The sequence below is a fragment of the Xiphophorus hellerii genome, chromosome 19 (assembly GCF_003331165.1).
Source record: "Xiphophorus hellerii strain 12219 chromosome 19, Xiphophorus_hellerii-4.1, whole genome shotgun sequence".
Lineage (NCBI taxonomy): Eukaryota > Metazoa > Chordata > Actinopteri > Cyprinodontiformes > Poeciliidae > Xiphophorus > Xiphophorus hellerii.
Window position 1 is genome coordinate 8,867,210 of NC_045690.1, and position 21,699 is coordinate 8,888,908.

At 36.7% G+C, this 21,699-nt stretch overlaps 1 protein-coding gene across 10 annotated transcripts in view; it reads right to left on the reverse strand.

Annotated features, from left to right (window-relative positions):
- ralgapa2 (Ral GTPase activating protein catalytic subunit alpha 2) overlaps positions 1-14,665 on the reverse strand; it is a 116,379-nt gene extending 101,714 nt beyond the window's left edge. For 6 of the 10 annotated variants that reach the window (XM_032546806.1, XM_032546807.1, XM_032546798.1 and 3 more), the window contains exon 1: positions 14,378-14,664. In XM_032546806.1, the coding sequence (XP_032402697.1) occupies positions 14,378-14,483 (106 nt within the window). In that variant the 5' untranslated portion in view covers positions 14,484-14,664. Of the gene's footprint in view, positions 1-14,377 lie in introns of all 10 variants that reach the window. The other 4 variants (XM_032546801.1, XM_032546802.1, XM_032546800.1 and 1 more) reach the window with 1 other exon arrangement.
- Positions 14,666-21,699: the final 7,034 nt, after the last annotated feature.

Sequence of the window (21,699 nt, forward strand, 5' to 3'; positions counted from 1 at the left end):
ATGATATAGCTCTAAATATTAAGGCTACTTAAGTCCTCAAAAATGAACAGCCTGATATGTTTCAGGCTAAACTTTAGATTGTAAGATGTTGTAGCAAATGGTAAAGAATTATTACCAATACCTTAGTAATGCCAGTTTCAAAATATCTATAAGTAACAAGTATATATAGAATAAGTAAATATTTAGCTCTTAATAATAACAATCTTTTTTTGAACTTTGTACAAAAACACACACCCAGGATTCAAAAGGTTGAGTAAATCAATAAATGTCCACCTCTTCCATACACTTCTGTTACAGATCAAATAGCAACATCGTCTTGTTTAGTTGCATGCCATTTCATATACCATTAAATGAATTAACTGATTAAAAATTAATTCATTTTGAACACAAAGTAGCAGCTGCTGGTTGGAGCAAAGTCTGCAGAGCAGCAAATATTTTATTATAATTACCAAGCTTTTTCTGAACCAACTATAAGTTATTAGCACTGGGACAATTTTATCCTGCTATATTGAATATTTCTTGGGGGTGTTTGGTTGACAAGCAGCAGTGTCTTCTGTCAATTCTCTCATTGTGAAATATCAGTAAATATAAAGGACATCAAGCCTTCTCTCTGCATTATTATTAAGTTTGAAGGTTGCTCAACTAAGCGGACACGTTACAATCAGTATCTAAGAAGCATAATCTTGGAGCCAGAATGCCCAGCACTGTGAAAATTGTCAGTCCATGCCACCTAGAGCTATAGCAGCTGGAACTGGTAATGGATTTTCACTAAAAATTTAATAACTCTATTACTGCTGTCTATTATGCTAGTAATGAGTTTCACTATGTATGAAGATGGTGGAGATTTCTCAACCTTATTCCTGTAGGGTTTGCTTTTTCAGAATGCTTTTTTGGTAGAGTTGCACAAGTAGCCACAGAGATTCATTCACTGCCCAGAACAGACTTCTCAGGTGTCCTCAGCATAAGGACTGAACGATACAGAAGCTGTTCCCTGGGCCTGGGAATGCTGAGGATGACACTATATCCTCTGAGCCCAACAAAGTAACCGTTTTCCTCAAATGACACTTCTTCATCTGCTAAAACTCACTTGTTTAAGACAAGAGGGCTTGTGTAAAAAGTAGCTGGGAAAAACACCAGAAAAGAGAGCTTTTAAGAGAGGAGGAGACCTTGACCTAAATACAAAATTAAATACACTGTAAGTTTGGCTTCATTTTCCAAACACACAAAAAGAAGTAAACATAATTCTGCCATTTGAAAGCTTTTAAAAATTGAGATAAAAATAACAACAGCCTAAGCAAACTCAGACCATACATTTTGTTATACCAGTACAGGGAACTTGTGATATTCATGGTGGTTACGAACCACAGACATCCTAAGAATTACTAACATCTGCAAATACCTGAAAGATTCTACTTCTAAAAATGTTTATAACCATCAACAATCACCAAATATATCTTAATATGCATCAATACATACTGTAAAAACCATTCTGGTACTAGATGCTAATATTCACAGCATTCCTTATCAATGCTCTTGGTGATACAGTCAATCAGCACCAAGGAAAATGACTGGATTGGGTGCCAAGATTAATTTTCTTTTGTATGCCCTATGAAGAATATCTCAATAGTCAGATTTTCACCAAATAATTTGGAATCATATTTCATAGAAAACTACTGAACCATGAATAGGTAAGAGTCCACCGTAGACAGATACTGATAGACGCATTAACTAAAGTTTCTACAACACAGTCATTTACTACAAGCCCTAATATACATTTTGTCAGTTTTTATTCTTATCTCCACTGCAAATCATAAGTTAATCATAGGCATTAATCACTAATTTTGCGCTTTTAATTGTGTTAGTGTTTTACAATTTTACATGACCTGAGAGGAGCGGAGAGGCTGTTCCACCAAAAGAGAAGTTGTAGCTAACAGAAAGAATATTTTAGAGCGTGGCTGAAATTAGGAGCTGCTCACATGGAGCTAAATACCTTCTGGTGAAACGCTTTTTGATCCCAATCACGAGAGGTTAGGTTTTGAGGATTTGAGGTGAGACATTATTATACCCAAGAACACAGTATCAAGTATGGTGGTGGTAGCATCATGATGAGGGTCTGTTCTATTGCCAGTGATTCTGATGTACAGCACAAAGTAAATGGAATAAAAGAAGAGAACTACTTCAAAATTCATAAACTTTACCTCAAATGAGAAGCTTGATGGTTGAAATTCCAACATGATTGTTTGCTCTAACCGGACAATAAACACAAAATACACATCACAGCCGGTTCTGAAATAGATAAAGCAGCCTCACTTTAAGCTAAAAAGACCCTTGACCTTAGCTTTTTTGAAAAGTCCATGGACTACGCTTCTCACTATCATTTCTGATAAGGAAAAGAGGTCATATGTTCAGTTGGAATTTGGCCAGGACCTTCATGGCTACAAAAATATTGTGGTTAGCGTCCAGCTTGCTAAAAAACATTTGACCAAATATCAGTGTGTGGTGTATGCGCCGGAATGCATTTCAGACTCTTTGCAACCTGTCTGAGCTAGAGAAAATACAACCTGTGCACCAAATTCTTTCTTTGAAAAATCATTTTAAAATGTATTTTAAACTATTTATTTTGACACTTATTTCAAGAGTTCAAATATCCATTTATTTTCTTTTGACAAAATACATAAATTCACATTAAAGATTAACCAAGAGTTTTTAATAATGGCTGATTATTGAGTGTTCTTAAAAGTTTTGATATTCTGGGGGTTTTACACTAAATTATGCCAGACTATATTCAAGATATTTAATATACTGTATATACTGTATATATGGTATTAAATATAAGGTTAAAAAAATGTCAATAATTCAAAACACACAAACTAAATCTGCAGGTCTGAAGGCACACCATTTGATTTTAGATTTCTTCTTGTGAAGTTTATACTATAAAAAAAGAAAGGTGTTTAATTGTGAAAGGGAACCACTAATATAATCTTGATTACTTAGTAATGCAGTAAAAATTACAACTCTGAAAGGTGTTACTTTCAGCTTTTTTATTAATAACTAAATACTGTGTGAGCAGTCTTTAGTTATTAACCTCATAAGCATCATAACCTAAATCATTAGGTTATGATGCTGATAACCTAATGATTTAGTGACCTACAATCTTTGATAAGTGTGCTCAAGCTAAAAACTCCAGCAATAAACCGGTTTGGGTCAGATGAGAGGGTTTTCCATTGTGATACATTTCCTGTTACCCAGGAGAGAATATCAGTTCTTCTACACCCACATCAGACGGCCAGCTGGAAAATGATAATGTACAGTCAAAGTTGACATTTATTTTGCAGGGCACAAAACCACTGTATCCTTTTGTAATGTTCTAAGGAAGCAGATGTTATCTGTTCACTATGAGTTAAAGATGTTTCAGCTTGTTGGTTTCATCTTCATCACAAATAAACTCTGATTTTTGAAGCATACGTTCAGTTCATAAGAGCTTCACATGAGTAAACCAGAGAAAGACTTAGTTTAAACTATTATTGCAGTTCCACATGAATAGTTAGTGTGCCTTTTTTGTTATTTTAAGCTCAGCTAACACGATGTGTGTGACACTACTGTGTGCACTCTAATTGCTTGCTGAGTAAACAAGTAGGTGAAGGTCATTTAGCCAACTGAAGCCTATGGCAAGTTTAAACATTTAAACATCATCCTACTCTGCTTACCAACCTTTATTCAAACTTAATCAGCACACAACACATCAAATACATCTTTACCAAGGAAGTAGAGTTGGAATCAGATTTGATCCTCTGGGAAAAGTCCAATATATGCCATCCATAACACCACTTGAGGCAAAGTCATTAATATGCCAGGTCATACACAAAACCAGCCCAATCAAGTCTTTGATTAGACAAGCTCATTTGCATCAGCTCTGGGTAACTAACACTGCAGGTGCCCTATATTCGTGCCAGAAAGAATATAAGGGAGAAAAGAGTGATGTTTTTTGGCAGCATCTTCAGGAAGGAAAAAAAGAAAAACAGTACTCTTTAAGGACCCCAGTGAAGAACACCTGAAGGGTACAACTGACAGAGTGAAATAGTGAAGAGAAGCAAACACTTTCCTGAAAGAAACAAAATAACCTCTAGTCAAAGACACGTTGAAACAGTGATGGGTTTTTCTCATTGCATATTGTAGATGTATTTTGCAGGTGTATAAAAAAGATAGTCCAATCTTTTATGTAGCTCATAGCCATACAAGATTATCTAATTTACCCAACTCAGTGGCCTATAAAGATGTGAAATAATTACTGAAATGGATCTAGTGTCATAAACGCTTGTATGATCATGATGAAATATTCTAAACCTTTAGGGATGATATTTTATATTATGTTGAGCTATGTTAAACGTGATATCGATATTATGAAAATTATTCAATGGCATTTTTGATGCTTTTGGAAAAGAGGCTTCCTTCTAGCTAAAAGCAAACAAACGTGATTAATTTAATTATGACTAAAATTGCAATTTCCTTAAATAGCACAAAACCAATAAGTATTAAACAATTTTATCTCTATTTCAAAAGTACTGCATAAAAGTATGACTTCCCTGTTTGGAAAAAGTAGACAAGAGAACACTTAGCTTAGCTACAATCTGTCTTGTAACAGACAGAGACAGAACTAAATAAAATATGTTGTAATTTTTCAGATTCATTTTATTTCTATAGATACATGTGTCAAACTGGAAGTCTTTACAGTTATAGCTTTTCTACAAGGCACTGAGAAAGAGCTCTAACTCTGGGTTGTTCTGAAAATGTTTTTTACTTATACACTCCTATTTTGTAAAGATGATTAAGCTACTGACAAATTCAATATAAAAGTACTTATTTATAGCCCCTCAAGAGAAAATGAAAGCTGCTAAAAATCATTTTCAGTATTTCAGAACTTTACAACAATGATCATCAGAAATAAGCCTCAAAATCTCTGATCAATGAATCTGTAATAACAATTATCAAAAGTATTTCCTGCAAATACTGTTAGTCAAGAATGTTTCACTTTGCTCATGGTGCATGTAATTTCATTATGATGCAACTGTGCCAAGCTCTGCCTGGGTGTGTCTTGAATTGTGGTCAATGTCTAGCTGTGTAACAGATTGGGAGCTAAAGGGCTGCACAGAGTCCAGTGTGAAATTGTCACAGCAGCGCTCTTTACAAACGGGCATATCTCAGCAGTTGATCATAGAAGACCTGGCAACTTTCACTCTGTCATTTCATGCAACAATATTCAGAGCAATACAGTGTCATAATTATCATAGAACCAGCTATGTTTCAGACTTTATTTACCAACCTAGAACTGGCTCCATAACATGTTAAGTACAAAAAACATGTACTTAACAGTGTTTATTTTTGTATGGCTTTAAATTCTCTAAAGATTAACAGGAATTTGGCCACTTAGACCTGCAAAATAAATATAAACCGATTCCATGATCGAGCCCTGATAGCATCTGCTGCCACAGCAAACCACAGGTCTTGGATGTTTGATTATTCAGAAACAATATAGGTAAACAGTGCAACTAAGCAAACGGGTTTTCCACTGGACACTACCGACATCATACACTTGGAAGCGACATGAAAAAGGTGTTTTAATATCTGTAGCTGGCTAGTCGAGAGAATAAATAAGCCATTCATTCAGAACCACATGATTTGTCTCATATTTGAGTTCTGGTGTTTTGCCAAAGCTGGAAAACACATGATGTGGCAACAATACCTCAGAGTGAAAAAAAGTAAAAACAAGGCCAAAAAGAGACAGGTTTAGATACAGCTCGTTTACACACTCTTATCATTAAAATGCCATTATTTTAATGGTTTTATAAGACATAACTTAATTCTTGCTAGGGAAAATGCTTAGTGTGACAATCTGTACTTATTGTGAATTTTCTTTAATCCACATAAACTGACTGACTTTTCAAAGATAACTTGTCAAGCAGTCACTGACAAACAATGAGCTTTCTGCAAATCTGAGGTTACTAGATTTCAACTTACCAACCAGAAGCTCTGACTACTATTGCTTTGGTATAAATGCTCTCCAGTCACTAAAAAATACCAGTAGGAGCAGTCCAGTCACATTGTAGGGAACTGGCGACTCTTGATGTGACTTACCCAGCCTCCATGCATTTCCATGTCTAAATTTGCTATTCTAATGACTAAGGGATTGCAGGACAGGACTTCATTGTGTTGCTAAAGGCTCATCTTAACAATACCACCATTGCTTCCACAGTGAAGCTATTTATGTTTTCCCACTTCTGCTTTTTCACTTCACTTGCTGAATAGTTTCTTAACAGATCTATTAAATAAAACATAGTCAATGACAAGAAGTATTTTTTTTTTGCACCAGCATGAATTGTCATATCATTAGGAACATATTGAATCAAAATGTTTGAAAGGGAGAAGTATCAGTCTTTAACTTCATCTTTCTCATAGGAGTATCATAGTGATGATTAGGACAAATCTGAAATAACAGTATTGTTTTGTTTGAATCTAGGATCAATTCGACAACATATCTAAAGCAGCCTACATTTTATTAACTGTTTTGTATTCAAGCTTCTAGGAGGCTAAAGTAAATATTCTTCTATGAAAACATTTTTAGATTTCATAGAATACAAACTGATAGATTAATTTTAATCCAGTCTCTAAGCATCTTGCAACTAAGTCAATCATTTACTGACCGATTAGAAACTGGTATTTTTTTAACAAGTTCATGCATCATTTATATCCACTACCAGGTCAAACTGAAAACAACATTCTAAGGTTTTCAAACCTGACAGTCCAGTTGACTTGGTTCGAGCGGGGGGGGGCAAAATTTCAACATTTGTCGCTTCAGCAGGTGCGGTTCTCTTTCACATCGCACTGTCAAACAGACCAAACCATTTAAAAAACCTGTTTACCCCCTTGCCTGTGATGGTGCTGCACCAAGAACCACCAAAGGAAACAACACAAAAACCTTTGAAGAAGATACTGAGAAGAACTTCCCAAAACCACCAGGTATTTCTCCCACTAAAACTAGACTTGCGCAGTCAATTTGGTTGTATTTACCCAGAATGCCCTGCAGTATAACCCGCTTCCTGCTTATGGAGCACTCCCCATACAATGCATATTGTATCCATATGCAGTTGAACCCCACCAGAGTTCACTTCAACCAAACTGAGATTTATGTTTGTAGGCGGGCCAGGTTCACCTTTTGGTCCACATCAGCCTGATTGAGCAGTCTGGTTCGTTTCTAGGGAAACGAACCAGACAAAACAGAGTTAGTGTGAATGCACCCTTAGATGCTGAAGTTACATCTGAAAATATTCAATTAGTCAATTTCAGTATAAGTGAGGAAGTTAAAAATAAAAGTTGTATGAAGGTTGTGTAAAAGAAGCTATTCATTCAGGAATCTAATAGAGAGGTAGTTGACAGGAGTTATCAGTAAGGTGAACGCATCATTGCCAAGTCACTCCACTTTATCCTCCTCAAGAGCTAAATTAAACTTGTAATGGAACAAGCTGACTTTGGAAATGTTTGAAGTCTTTTCATAATCTCTGTTAAAATTAATGGTCTACAAGGAGAAAGTGTGTTAGTGATGCTTACCACACTGAACGTACAAATCACTGTCGTTTGATTTTAGAATCAGTTTATAATGTCAACATTGTAATTATTTTGTCTTTGAAATATTAGAGAAACTGTTTAACTGGGAGCTGTTTAACAGTGACTGCTCTCTCTCAGGTTCAAATATAAAATTAATAACCTATCATGAAAAGCTCATAGCAACAATAAAAAAATTATTTCATCATCTACCAAACAACAAATTAGATCTTTTTCCTCTCAAATACTAAGTTAGATAGCTGTTTTTGCAGTAAAATTGATATTTTTTGTGTGCAAAAAATAAAGTTATTAAGGTGTATTATTATGCTATGCTGTATTTTTTTTGTGTTGAGTTTTAATTATAAATACAGCTATCTCATAACCTGAAAAAATTGATTGAAAGAATCAACTAAAATCTGTATCAGACTTGAAACTTGCCAGTTCATGATCAGTACATCTATAAAGTCCAGCTTTTCTGCTTTTAATCTTCTTGTTACAATATGAGAGACTGAGTATATTCTCCTGCCAGGAAAAAAAAACACTTTACCACTTGTACAGCTTAATAACATACATATAGGGAACAAAACTGAAATGATCACAAAATGTTTTAAAGAACCCTCTAATATTTGCTAAGTGTTATAGTGACATACCATTTAGGTGGTGATGTTACACCTATATTGTGCCAGATAAAAGACGATAAGAGCTATCGTTGCATGTAAGCCTAAATTAAGTGTTTAACAAAAGGGCACAATTACAAGCTGAGTGATGAAGCGTTTACCTCAGCCTCATAGAGAGAGGACCTTCTCGAGGGCCCTTCTAGTTTTGTAGTCATGGCTTCTCTTGGTGCTTCAGCTTTTGATTTCCTCCTATAACAACATCACTTTCAATTGACCCCAACAACACTCAAAGCCCACAATAAAGGAAGGTAAGATATCAGACACGTCATTTACTTTCTGTAATTAAAATGCAAATCAGAGTCATCTATAATATAAGTTAAAATGAGAGTGCAAACTTAAACTACAACACACCGGTTAGTACTAGTAACACTTGGTACACATGCATTGTAGTCCCCATGCAGTTCAGCATCAGATGCTACCTGAGCTTGTTTACACCAGCAAAAGAAGCCAAGAACCACCAAAGGAAACAACACAAAAACCTTTGAAGAAGATACTGAGAAGAACTTCCCAAAACCACCAGGTATTTCTCCCACTAAAACTAGACTTGCGCAGTCACTTCTGGTTTTAGTCAAACCAGAGGTGAAAAAAAAAGAAATGTCCTCCCTCTCAAGTATTTACTGAAATGATTTTCCACCACTTCTTAAATCCTCCTTTAAAGTTCTCTTTTTGCAATAAACTGGGCCGTGCCAGGCATCATGGAATAAAGCGCAGGTTTGGATCAAGGAGGAGAACAACCACCACAGAAAAGGAACTGGAAAGAATCTGCAGGAAAAGCCACCCGTGTGCCACCAGTGAGTTTAGCAATGAGCGACCAGGAGGTTGGTTGGCCTGCTGTAATTAACAACCTCAGCCAAAAGCAGCCAGGCATGACCGACGAATTAACATGCAGCAGCTTTCACACACTATCCCACAGATCCGTTCAGTGAGCAAAAACAGTCTTAAAATAGCCTGACCCGTGGATACTACAGTCTGATTCAACAAGCTTGATTAAGAAATAACTGGGAACTGTTACAAAGCTTTCAAACATAAACATTTACAGCTTAACAGAAGCTTTAACAGTAACTTTAGCAGTAATTAATGGTATTTTACAACAGTGGCAGCTTCTGCTTCATTCATATTGTCTATAAAAGACATGCTTATACAATTTTCCAAGTCAGTCACGCAGTAGGATGAATCATCTCTACTCACAGGTCGATAACTGATGTCGACATATACTGAAGTTTTAAAGTTACAGTTTCCAACCTCTAATATTTTAAAGTTTTAAGTCCTCGCATTGAGATGTCAGCGAAAGTGATAGAGTAACCAGAACTGTCTATTACTCTATGAAATATGCAAGTAAAGGCGCATTGCCTTTTTAAATGGGTTGCTGCACATTGGTGGTTTGCTGGCTGAAGTAAAGTTACAACAATTTCCACTTCCTTAAGAGAGAGACCAATTTTAAAAACATGTCTAGTCAATAAAAACAGTGTGGAAAAATTTCAAACCCAAGACAAAATTAAATCACAAACATTTTTTGAAGCTGTCCACTCAGAACCCAGACTTAAATACGAATAATATTCGGTGGAGAAAATTAGGTTTGTTCACAGACACAGAACTCATCAAAATACCAGTGGAAACATAAAAAATGTTGGTCTGCAATTATAGGAATTGTTAGACTACTGTAACACAAAGATGTTTCCATTGATTTTTGATAAGGCCATAAAAAAATTGACCTGCTATTTTTAAATAAAATATAAATAAACATGTAACTAATACTTTTTATCGACACTGCTTTGAAATTGTTTTAGGAATGGCAAAGCTTGCATCTAACAATCAAAAATGAGCAGTAAATTGGGCTTGCTTAAGTATAAATGCTCTTTTTTTTAAATCAGTATAATGAACAGAATTATCTTAAAAAGATAAAACTCCAAGAACTGAAAGGACAGCTGTTTTTTTCTGTCCTTCACCCTTCCTTTCCAAGTCCCTGTCCTCTTCTCCGTAACACCCCATCTCTAATCACCACTTCCTGGCCGCACAGGTTCCAACATGAACAAGAGGAAATCCTTCCTTAGCTGAAAGCATAGTAAAATCAGCAAGTTTGGGACACATCAGTGTGTACCATCAGCTGGAAAAACACACCAACTTTATCTTTAGCCGCACATGGAAGGAAAGAAAAACACTTGGGGACAAGCAGTGATCTGTGCAGACCTTCACGTTGTTCGCACTAGTCTTGACATTGACTGTGTTTATGCTCCTGTAGCTGACAAGTCCCATTAAGTTAACTTTTCAAAGTTTAATCCAAGTTTCTAAAGCACCATAAAGCAGAAAATGGCTGTCACTGTTGTTCCACTGTACAAGAAATCAATGAAACAGAGGACGTGTTCCTATGTAAAGGTCACAATTAACCATGTATACGTCAACAAATGTTCCAACCCCAAACATCTCAAATGCACATTATCCTCCAGCAAATTACTCTTTTTCTCCAGGATGTGTAAAACATTTTTACCGTGAGTGTATTAATTGTATTTTAAAAACAAATTTGTATATCCACAACATTAGATGTAGAAGCAAGAATAAAAACTTTAAGTTAGAACTTTTAATATTAGTAGGTCAGATAACATAGAAAACATTCATTGTTACACGATGAAAGTTCTATGTGTTCTTCAATGAAACACTTCGAAGTAATTCAGTAATTAATACCATATTACCATTTACGCTCCTCCAACAAGTCTATTTAATATTTAGAATTCCCATTTACAGCCACATGATAAATAAAATAGTTATGCAGCAGTACATTCTGCTGTGATACAATAATAAGATTATTTATGAATGTTAGGCAAGATAGTGTATTTTGTTTGTTTTTATTTGTATGGTCTGCAACAATAACATTGATTTTTTTTGGACAATGTTCACATATTGACTTATGCTGTAGGACAGTGAATTTTGCCTGTTTTGTTAAGAAGTATGTTTGTTGGCAGAAGAAGATGACCAAGATTTTGTTCCCCAAAAATCAGCAGCAAGGTTGGCTGCAAGACTACATGTTATCAACAAGTCCCCATCATTTTGGCCACAGAGATTTACAAAAGGTTTTAAAAAGTTATGATTTGAAACTGCTAAAATACTCTCACTACACAGTTCCTACAGTTTAGCAGTTTAGAGTGCCACTATTCTATCTTTCGTTGCATTACCGGGGTAATGTGTTATATATATGAGCCACAAGAACATCTCTGCTAAAAGCTGACTCCAGACTTGCTAAACAAGCAGAAATTCTGACAAATTAAAAATGTATTATTAACATCTTATGTTATACTCACAATGATACTACTATAGAGAGAAGTACTGTAATTAAGTTATAATATACAATAATTACAACAATTGTAAAACTACAAAACTTATCCATCCATCCATCCATCCACTTTCTTCCGCTTTATCCAGGGTCAGGTCGCAGGGGTAGCAACTTAAAAAGTCCTGGAGGGTGCGTGGGAGTTCGCCCAACCGGTCTACATGTGTTTTGTGGACTTAGAGAAGGCGTTCGACCGTGTCCCTCGGGGAGCCCTGTGGGGGGTTCTCCAGGAGTATGGGGTACCGGGCCCTTTGATACGGGCTGTCAGGTCCCTGTATGACCGGTGTCAGAGTCTGGTCTGCATTACCGGCAGTAAGTCGGGGTCGTTTCCGGTGAGAGTTGGACTCCGCCAGGGCTGCCCTTTGTCACCGATTCTGTTCATCACTTTCATGGACAGAATTTCTAGGCGCAGGCAAGGTGTTGAGGGGATCCATTTTGGTGGCCTTAGGATCGCATCTCTGCTTTTTGGGGATGATGTGGTCCTATTGGCTTCATCAGGTCATGATCTGCAGCTCTCGCGGTTCGGGGGGATGTCCTGCCCCAAGTGGAGGAGTTCAAGTATCTCGGGATCTTGTTCACGAATGAGGAAAGAAGGGAGCAGGAGATCGACAGGCGGATTGGCGTAGCGTCTGCCGTGAAGCAAGCGCTGTACCGGTCTGTCGTGGTGAAGAGAGAGCCAAGTCAAAAAGCGAAGCTCTCGATTTACCGGTCGATCTATGTTCCCACCCTCATCTATGGTCATGAGCTTTGGGTCATGACCAAAAGAATGAGATTGCGGATACAAGCGGCCAAAATGGGTTTTCTCCGTAGGGTGTCTGGGCTCTCCCTTAGAGATGGATGAGAAGCTCGGTCATCCGGGAGGGACTCAGAGTAGAGCCACTGCTCCTTCAGGTCGAGAGGAGCCAGTTTAGGTGGCTCGGGCATCTGGTCAGGATGCCTCCTGGACGCCTCCCTGGTGAGGTGTTCTGGGCACATCCCACTGGGAAGAGGCCCCGGGGAAGACCCAGGACACGCTGGAAGGACTATGTTTCTCGGATGGCTTGGAACAAGTGGCTGGGGAGAGGGAAGTCTGGGCCTCCCTTCTTAAGTTGCTACTACAAAATTTAGTGGATGTTTTATTCTGAAACTTTCATTTGCTTACTCTATATATAAAAATGCAAAAGCAATTTTAGGGAAAAACATTATAATTTACAGAGTGATCCAAAAACAAGAATATGCCCAGTAAGAGAGTATTCTTACTGGGCATAATTATTTTTTGGTGTCTGAGTTCACATGAAAACAAGTAGACCGGTTTGAGATGATCAAAAGGAAACAGTAACTCAAATACCTAAACAAGATGAATTATAACATCTCTCAACACACAACATGATGAACCTTTAAAAGGTGAAGAAGCAGCATAAGACCACACCGAGTGCCTCTCCTTTAAGCTAAGCACAGGAAACTAGGACTAATTCATGCATTCTTCCCCAAATTAGACAATAAAAGATAGGAAAAACATTGCTTGCTGTAATTGGTCTCGATTTCAACAGCATCTAGATGGTAGCGGCAGAATTTGATGTAAACAATATAAAAGCATTGACATATCAATGGTTCTAGCTGGTATTAGTGGTGAAGAAGATCAAACCATCTCTCACGTTGATCACAATGGGCAAGGATCATATTCCTGACTGCAAATTTTTAACATTCTAGCCATACGGCCAGACAGAGATTTAAAGTGGATCAACAAAAGCAAATGAGATGGATTAGCAGTGATTGCCAACAACTGATGGCGCCATCCAGGACATGTTATATCATCTCTGCTGCCTGGATGTTGTGCCGTTAGCATGTCATGGCAGTCGTGAGTCATGCAGCATCAGTCTTCAGTCAGAGACCACTTCAGATTTGTTGCAAGATTGACTGCTACTGGAGATCCTTCCTACCTACAGCATCATGAGCCAACGACTTTGACGATACTTCATGTTATGACAACATTTAATCTCCTTTAGGGAAAAAATAAATAGTTTTGAATTTGAATAGAATTTTATATATTAAGGTTTACTGTATTCAACAATGCAGCAGGGTGTAAATTGTTTTTTTGCGTGTTTTGTTTAACAAAACAATACTTTGAACAAGTGTGGCAACAAGAGATAAAACCTTGTCTTTTTAAATGATTATATTGTAGAACAAGGAGAGCACAATAGGTAATATTATGTCATAAATCCTGCACTTCCTTGTTAATAAACAGATCGAACCAATATGATACGCGTTATTTTCAAATAATGATATAGAGTATAGGGAATTCAAACCCCATAGTCTAGAAGACCTGCTGTCTTACATTCTAGGTTTATTTTTAAGTGTCTGATTATATATTCATTCATTATTATTATTTTTTAAGAGTAACAATGACTCAGGAATACATAATAAAGACTGGCGGTGAGAACGCATTTTGATGCTCGGCAACATCAGCTAGCAATATTGGCTGGCTAGTTAGCAGCCAGGGAGCTAACTCATATTAGCTAGCTTCCATCCGCATCACATTGAGACTTGTTGTTGCTGTTGTTGTTTTTAAGAAACCCTTATAAAATATATAAATGCAAACATTAGTAAGAGTGCATTTCAACAGCTCTGTGTGTTTTTTTTTATTTCCACGCCGATAATGCGCGTCTTAGTCGTCAGGTAGCTGTAATTAGTAGCCGCTCAAACAGGCAGACAGCTAACCTGATACCGTGTTTGACGTTAGCTCCTGCAGCTAAGCCTCGACGATGCAGCATCCAGGAACCACCGCCGGTGACTTTTCACTCACCTATCAGCGCCCGCAGGTGCTTCTGTCGGGTCAAAACATCCTTCTTTGGGTCCAGAACTTTCTGTGTAGATTTCTTGACGTCCCCATGCCCCCTTCGAGTGAACATTCCGCTGTAAAATGCAACCGTGGAAGCAGAAATCACCTGTGTTTCACCATACACCAAGGCTCCAGTGTGACTGTCACTTTCCGCACCACCACTCTATGGTTGTTCGGTAAACATTCACCCGACGGCCACTAGTGAGCCTTGTCCTGCGTGTGTGTGTGTGTTTGTGTGTTTTATTTGGTGGGTGTGTAAATACGGAAGCACAGCCGACAGAAGGGACGGGTTAGATCGTCTGAACATATCCTTTTTAGTTTATTATGCAGTTCCACCTTGCACTTCCAGTGTATTCAAAATAACCCGAAATTTTGCTTTCTGGTTTAGGAATAAGCTACTGGATTATGATATCGCTCGGTTCAAAAGCCTTCAGAACGCGAAAGATAAATGCGTGTTCCAAAATGAATTAAGAATAAATGAAAATCTATAAATATTTAAAAGTATGCAAAGACAATAAGTTCCTCGGGTAGCTTGTTTAATAAAGGTCTCGCGTTTGTCATAGCTCACAAGCGCCCTCTGGCGTATGCTTTCGCATTTTATCCTCACAGAGATCAACAACGTCCTGTTTTAAATTTTCAGGGTTTTGAAATACAAAGAACACGAGACCAAGGTAAGTAGATTTTGGACATTTATCATTAAAGTGACATATATACTGTATTATTCAACAAAAAAGCTAGCTAAATTGCTAATTAAAAACTAATATCTGTTTGTGTTGCCCTATTGACATGCAATGCAAAACTTGCGGTGAATGTTTAAAACCAATGATTAAAGTGGGAGAGAGTGGGCCACAATTCCACTCTCTCCCAATGAGAGTGGCATTTTGGCCCACTCTCATTTGCAGAAGTTTTTTTTTTTTTTTAATTCAGCCAAATTCAGACCTTTTGAGTGTGAACATTGTGATAATGGTCCTGCGGACGTACCTGAATAAGATTTAGAATGAGATAGATAAGTTCAAAACTTAATTTTATGTTAATTTTGAGTTATTTAGAAGTGACTTTGCTACTGTGCTTTGAATCATTGTCCTCCTACAGAACCAAAGTGTGACCGAACTTAAGATCCTTTTCTGAAACTGGACATTTTGCTCTAAGACTTTTTGCTAGAGAGCAAATTTCATGATTCCACCAGTCACGGCAAGTCTCCCAGACCTCGAGAAACCAAAGCAGCCGTAAACCCTCCCACTGCTATCACCATGTTTTATTGCTAATATGATTGTCTGTTCCTTAAATCCTGTGTTAGTTTTTAGGTCAGCCGTAACATGACACACTTTCCACTTTTTTCTTATCACTTCACAGACTAATTTCTCAAAAATGTTGGGGATTATCAAAAGAGTTTTAGATTTGCCATTGCTGTATGTTTTCTCCAGTTCTCACTTTGGTTGCATGTAGTCCTGTGTTGTTCAGACTGTCGTGAAAAGATCAGATACAGGTTGCATTAGGTCAAAAAAATCTGAATTGGATCACTTCTGGCTGCAGTATGAACGCAGCCTAATCATTTTGTAACCTTTTCCGGACTGATGGCCTAAAATCTTACTATTATATCTGCAGGTCAGGTAAAAATTAGGCCTTGGTTGGACTAGTGACTGTGAGCTCAGCTTTATAAAAAAAATTTGTTTAATCAGAGTTCATTCATGATTTAAGAATGAACTCTTAAATCATTCTCATTCTCTTAAATCATTTCACATAGCGGCAGGTTGATTTGAATTGTTTTCTCCCTTAATGGATGAAATCAATATTAAAAAACGTATTTTTTTATGGTTGTGATTTTTAAAACACGTGTAAATGTGAAGGCACTTTTGGTCAATTCTTCATATATATTTTACCCCACCTTCAATAGACTCCTGTTATGCGTACAGGACTGGACCAAACCAGATGTCAAACAGCAAAAAGAAATGGAAAATATCCCATAATTTACCATCGGAAAATCATAATTTCTGCTCAGTACTTCAGTTGTGAATGAATTTAATTATTCAATTTACCAACATTTCACCAACAGAAATGATGGTGAATTGCTTTTATGATTATCAATGTTGAACTTGGACAGGCTAATTTAGGGCTGTTTGTTGGTGTTCTGAAAGTTTGAAAATTGACAGATCAAAGAATACAAAGGAGAGAAAAAAATCATGCGTAAAACATAACATAACGTTCTTCAGAGAAATGAATGTTGAATAATGGCTTAAAACAATTAGAAAAAAATCAAAAGAATAAGAAAAGAATTCAAGGCTGGATTTAACCAGCGCAAAAAAAAATGTACGTAAAGTCGGAATAAAAACAAAAGGTATAAGAAAAGCTTATTTTGCAACGAAAAGGAGACAATATAACACCAAGTTAATTGGATTTGACATTGGCCTAAGTTATTTAGGTTACTGACATAATTGTACAAACCAAATAACTTTTAATAAGAAGTTTATAAGTGTTGTAGGTTTCTTTGTCTTCATAATGTGTCTCAAAATGTTACCAAAAAAGGGTCTTAGTAGGTTGTTTCAAGTCTTCCTCTGGGGTTTTGGAGAGACATTTCACTGTTATAATTTCTGCTGTCAGTAGAATAGAATAGAATAGAATAGAATAGAATAGAATAGAATAGAATAGAATAGAATAGAACCCCAGTAGAACCCCAGCTAATATATTTTGGCTTGTGAATAACAGGGAAAACATACTACCATATGTTTGGTAGTTTTTAGACACAAAACAAATTGTCCTAAATGTTGTCCAGGTGGAATAGTTAAAAAATACAACTAAATTAGACTGGAATCATCTCACCTATAGTAAAATACTTTAATTCTAGCATTATACCTTTAATGCAATGAACGGCAAACTTCTGCATGCATTGCAAGTAATTTGAATCACTGAGTGAACCCATTATTACAACATGTAATAAATAAATGGAGTTTACTCATTAAATGAGATGTGATTATATTTTATTTTATTCCCATTCACTATGAAATCACTATTCGTGGCACCAAAGCTACAACTGTTTTAGTCATGTAATACTTAAGGTTTTGATGAGAAACATATCCTGTGAGTCACCTATTTAAATAGCCTAAAGCATAATTAGCTCAAAACTATAGACAGGAAATTCTGGACAAAAATGTGTTTAATCTGAGATAAGTCTAAAGTTTGGTAATATTATTGGAAAATATTCATCAGCAATTCTGAATTGAAATGTAGTTGCAATCATTTCACTTGTCAGTATCAATTTTTGGAATATTACTGTTGGAGCTAAGGTGAAAAATGTATTTTTTTTTGTTCTTGGTACAAATGACTTGAACTATTTCATAACAAGAATAATCTCTCAGGGTTGTTTCTAACTATTCATACAGAACATTTCTTTCTGGGTTGCTATGCTTCTGAATATAACCTAATGCAACGAAGTTTCATTTGAAATATATTTAGGACTATGCAGTGACACAGGTGTTGGCAGCACTGCCCTGCAACCAAAGGCTTTGGGTTTGAGTCTAATCAAGGCCTTTATACATAAAGTTCCACTGATTGTTCTTACTACGCATTCTGTCCAGGTTTCCCCACCTTCCTCCCACAGTTCAAAAGCATGCATGTCAGCTTAATTGGTCTCTCTAAACCTTGGGAATGAGTGTGTGCATGCATTACTGTTTCAAAAAAGCTTGTAAGAAAATGTGAATATTTCATAAAACTTTTAAACAAAGGATTTTTAATATAAAAAATTGACATAAGTCGATCAGCTCATGCAGATGAAATAGCCCCTCAAATAATCACTGACTGTAAAAATTCAATGTATCTGGTTTAGTAGTGTCTAATCACAAGCAATGCAACAGTTGCAGCCTTGTCCTTGATAAATCTCTGTGTTGCAGTTGCTAAATATCTTGAAGCTCTGACTTCAGGCACAGTCCTTGCTTTGGATTGAGATTATCTGTTTGGCTTGTCTACACCTTTTCCTTCCACTCAGCTTTCCAGTAACATTGCTTGGATACAACAATTTGCAATAATCTTGTATGTGTTACACTTGTCAGCAGTAGATCAGGTCAGTAGTTTTCCCATCACTTTAGGCCACAGCATGGTCATAACATAGCATTTTTGTGTTAAAACACCAGCCTTTTTTATTGATGTTATTTAAGACTCACATTTTATCTGAAAATAAATTAAGATCAGCTTCACTGAAACATTAACATATTTCACTCTGTGTGTAATGAATTTATGTAATATAGGGGTTTCACTTTTTGGGCTGAATTACTCAACGGTAGGCATTTTTTTTGATTGTTTTTGATTTAGTACCACAACATATTCTTAGCTAACTAAAAATACATAAAGTTTGAGCGTCTGTTTGTTTGAAATTGATCAAATTTACCAGAAGATGGCGCCTAAACCATTAGTATGTATGCAAAGAAACAGATCATTTTTTTATTTATTTTGAAGCATTTTTTTCCGAGTCTGTGGCTTGCACATCAAGTGTTATATTAGCCAGTGAAAGTGGTTCAGAATTAATTAGGAGGGCAAACTGTCAGGGAAGCCGCACAAAATCTCAAAAGAAAACCAAGATTCCTGTGTTTTATAGGCAGCTGCATTAAAGTCTCTATCCTCAATAAGCAGGGAAGAAAGTATACTGCATTCCATCCACTGCCCCCACATTTTGAGCACAGACAATATTGTAAGAGCATTTATCTCCCTTTTTCAAGATCTCCACAATGGATGCGTTGGATGATAGGAGAGAGAACCAAGGGAAGTGAGAACTGAGGCCGTCGAGGAGGAGGCGAGAGAAGCAAAATCAGCCTTTGCCCTGCAGTTTGGTATGACACTCATTATCTGAAGTGGGCCATTCTGAGGAGGAAGGAGGTTGCCTGTCACAACAGATGTTGATTACACAAAACAGGGTTGTTCGGAAGGATGTGTGAAAAAAACACAAGCTCTCTATCTCTCTCTCTCTCTCACCCCCCCCCCCCCCCCCCCCCCCCCACACACACACACACACACACACGCTTAGGCTGGGTTATTGTTGATGCTTTGTCATCACTCTTAATTGATTGTAATCACCGTTCCTTCTTGGCAAACCTACCCTGTTCTTGAAATGCAAGTTACTGCTCATTATCCAAGATGGCATTGACCGAGAATAATCCATCACTAATAACAGTGGGTCTGGTTGTTTACTTCCCTCTCTAATTCTGCACCTGGAAATAGTTCGTTGTGGCCGAATTTTAAAATAATTTATTGTAATTTTATGGCTGTATGCTGTCTAGTTGTGTGTTCAGTGAGGGGTAATTACAGGCCTTTTTTAAGGTGAAACTATTTCTTTAAAAAAATAGTAGTGTCTCTAGTTTCTTTGCCAAGTACCAGAACGAAGCAGTGAACAAAGGTTTTGATTATGGCCAAATGGTGGCACTGCAGGCTCACAAATGAAGGCCACCTCTCACCCTGACCAGACTGGACTGATTTCAAGCCAAGGTTTGAAAAGCACTTGTCTGCTCTAAATTGTTCTTATAAAGAGCTTGGAAATACTTGACTTTTCTCCTTATGTGGTTATGGATTTCCTTTTTGGACAATTAAGTGCCATTAAAAGCTAATGTCTCCTGTTAAACTACACTAACTTGATGAGGATGTACATTAAACAAGCTACCAGAAGTGGGGTTTTCTTTTTTGGGCACAAGTTTTGACACTTAAATGGAGAAAATTAGGAAGAAAATTAAAACCAAAACTAATATAAATGGGAAATTTCCTGTTTGGCCACCTACAACTGCTTTAGCCATGGAACAATGATGCAATCAGAAAACCAGTGTATAAAATTGAAGCTAACTTAATAAGAGGCTCCTTTTAAGGATTTTTAAATTATAGGACCAAATGAATTGACTAAATAAAAAAGAGTAATAATGTATTTTCCAAATATATTTCACATTAGAAGTATTTTTTTAGAATTAAGTTACAATGTCCTATTAATTTAAGTTATTCCTCCCACCAGGGGTCATCACAGAGCAACCAGGTTTATCTCACAATTAACATGTTCAAAGCACAATCTGGCTAATTATAATGACTATTTCTTTTATTTTGAAATCATTTTCTGGAGTAATTATCAGTTTCACCTTTTTAACTGTACAGAAACCGACATAATATTAATAATCCTCAGAGGTGTAGTATTTTTTAAAGTACACTGCCATTTTTGGAGCACATCTACATAAGTGTTACAAGACTGGCACAAGAAGTAATTCAAACAAACATAAGGCATATTCTACATATGTGTGGTGGTTCTCGAAGCACTGACTCCAGCCACAGTTTATACCTTGAGAAAATCCCCCCAAAAATTCAGTGAATTTTGTTTCACAGTCTTATTATTCTTCTTCTACCACACTTTTTTTCTTCTTCCAGTTTTAACAAAATGTGGATATAAGTTTGGATCTCCCCAAAATGCTGAATGGGTTTTGGTTCCCTGTTGCTTGTGCACTTTTTTTTAACCAAATTTGATTTTCTTCCACTCAATTTTCTATTCACATTTTTGGATACAGCAAGCATTGTCTGTTCAATAACTCCCAATACTCTTGCCCTAGTTTCTTTATGCCACAATGTGGCTATAGGATAGCTTTACTTAAGGTATCTTTATCATTGGTCTTATGTAATATTCACATTTTCTAAGAAACTGAATTATGGATTCTCATTAGCTGTAAGTCTTAACCATCACAATAAACAAATTTAAAGCTTGATTTGATAAGTCATAGTAACATGTATTTTGAGTTTTTCTTCATAAGAATTGACGAGCTTTAGGGATTGATCATAAAGAAGTGGATGGAAATGTAAGCATCCTGGTAGGTGTAGTGTTTGAATGCATGCTGGAGTTTTTGTAGCACATCTCCATAAAAGGTTAATGAGGGGGCACTCTGAAGTAATTAAAACAAGAGCATTATAAGGCAGCAGTTTCACATAAGGTACTCGTAGCAACATACCCCACACTTAATTAAAGCTCATTGCTGACAGCATTTGGTATCTTCTCAGGTAATCTGCTGTGAAATTAATAAGGAGGGAGAATTAAATGAATAATGTTGGCAAAGATATTTTTTTTCCCTCTGCCTGCAGTATTCATGACAGGGGTCCTCTATCAGGAATGCATGATCCTTATTGCGATGTAAAAATACTTCTTCAGATTCCCTCCGTAATCTGATTCCAATTTAACTTGTGATGTGACACCGTAGCGACGAGCCAGGGGGAGGTTTAATTGAAATGCCAGTGCTTTTAATTGGATTCTGTTAAGATGTGAAATTACCTCCTGAATTGCA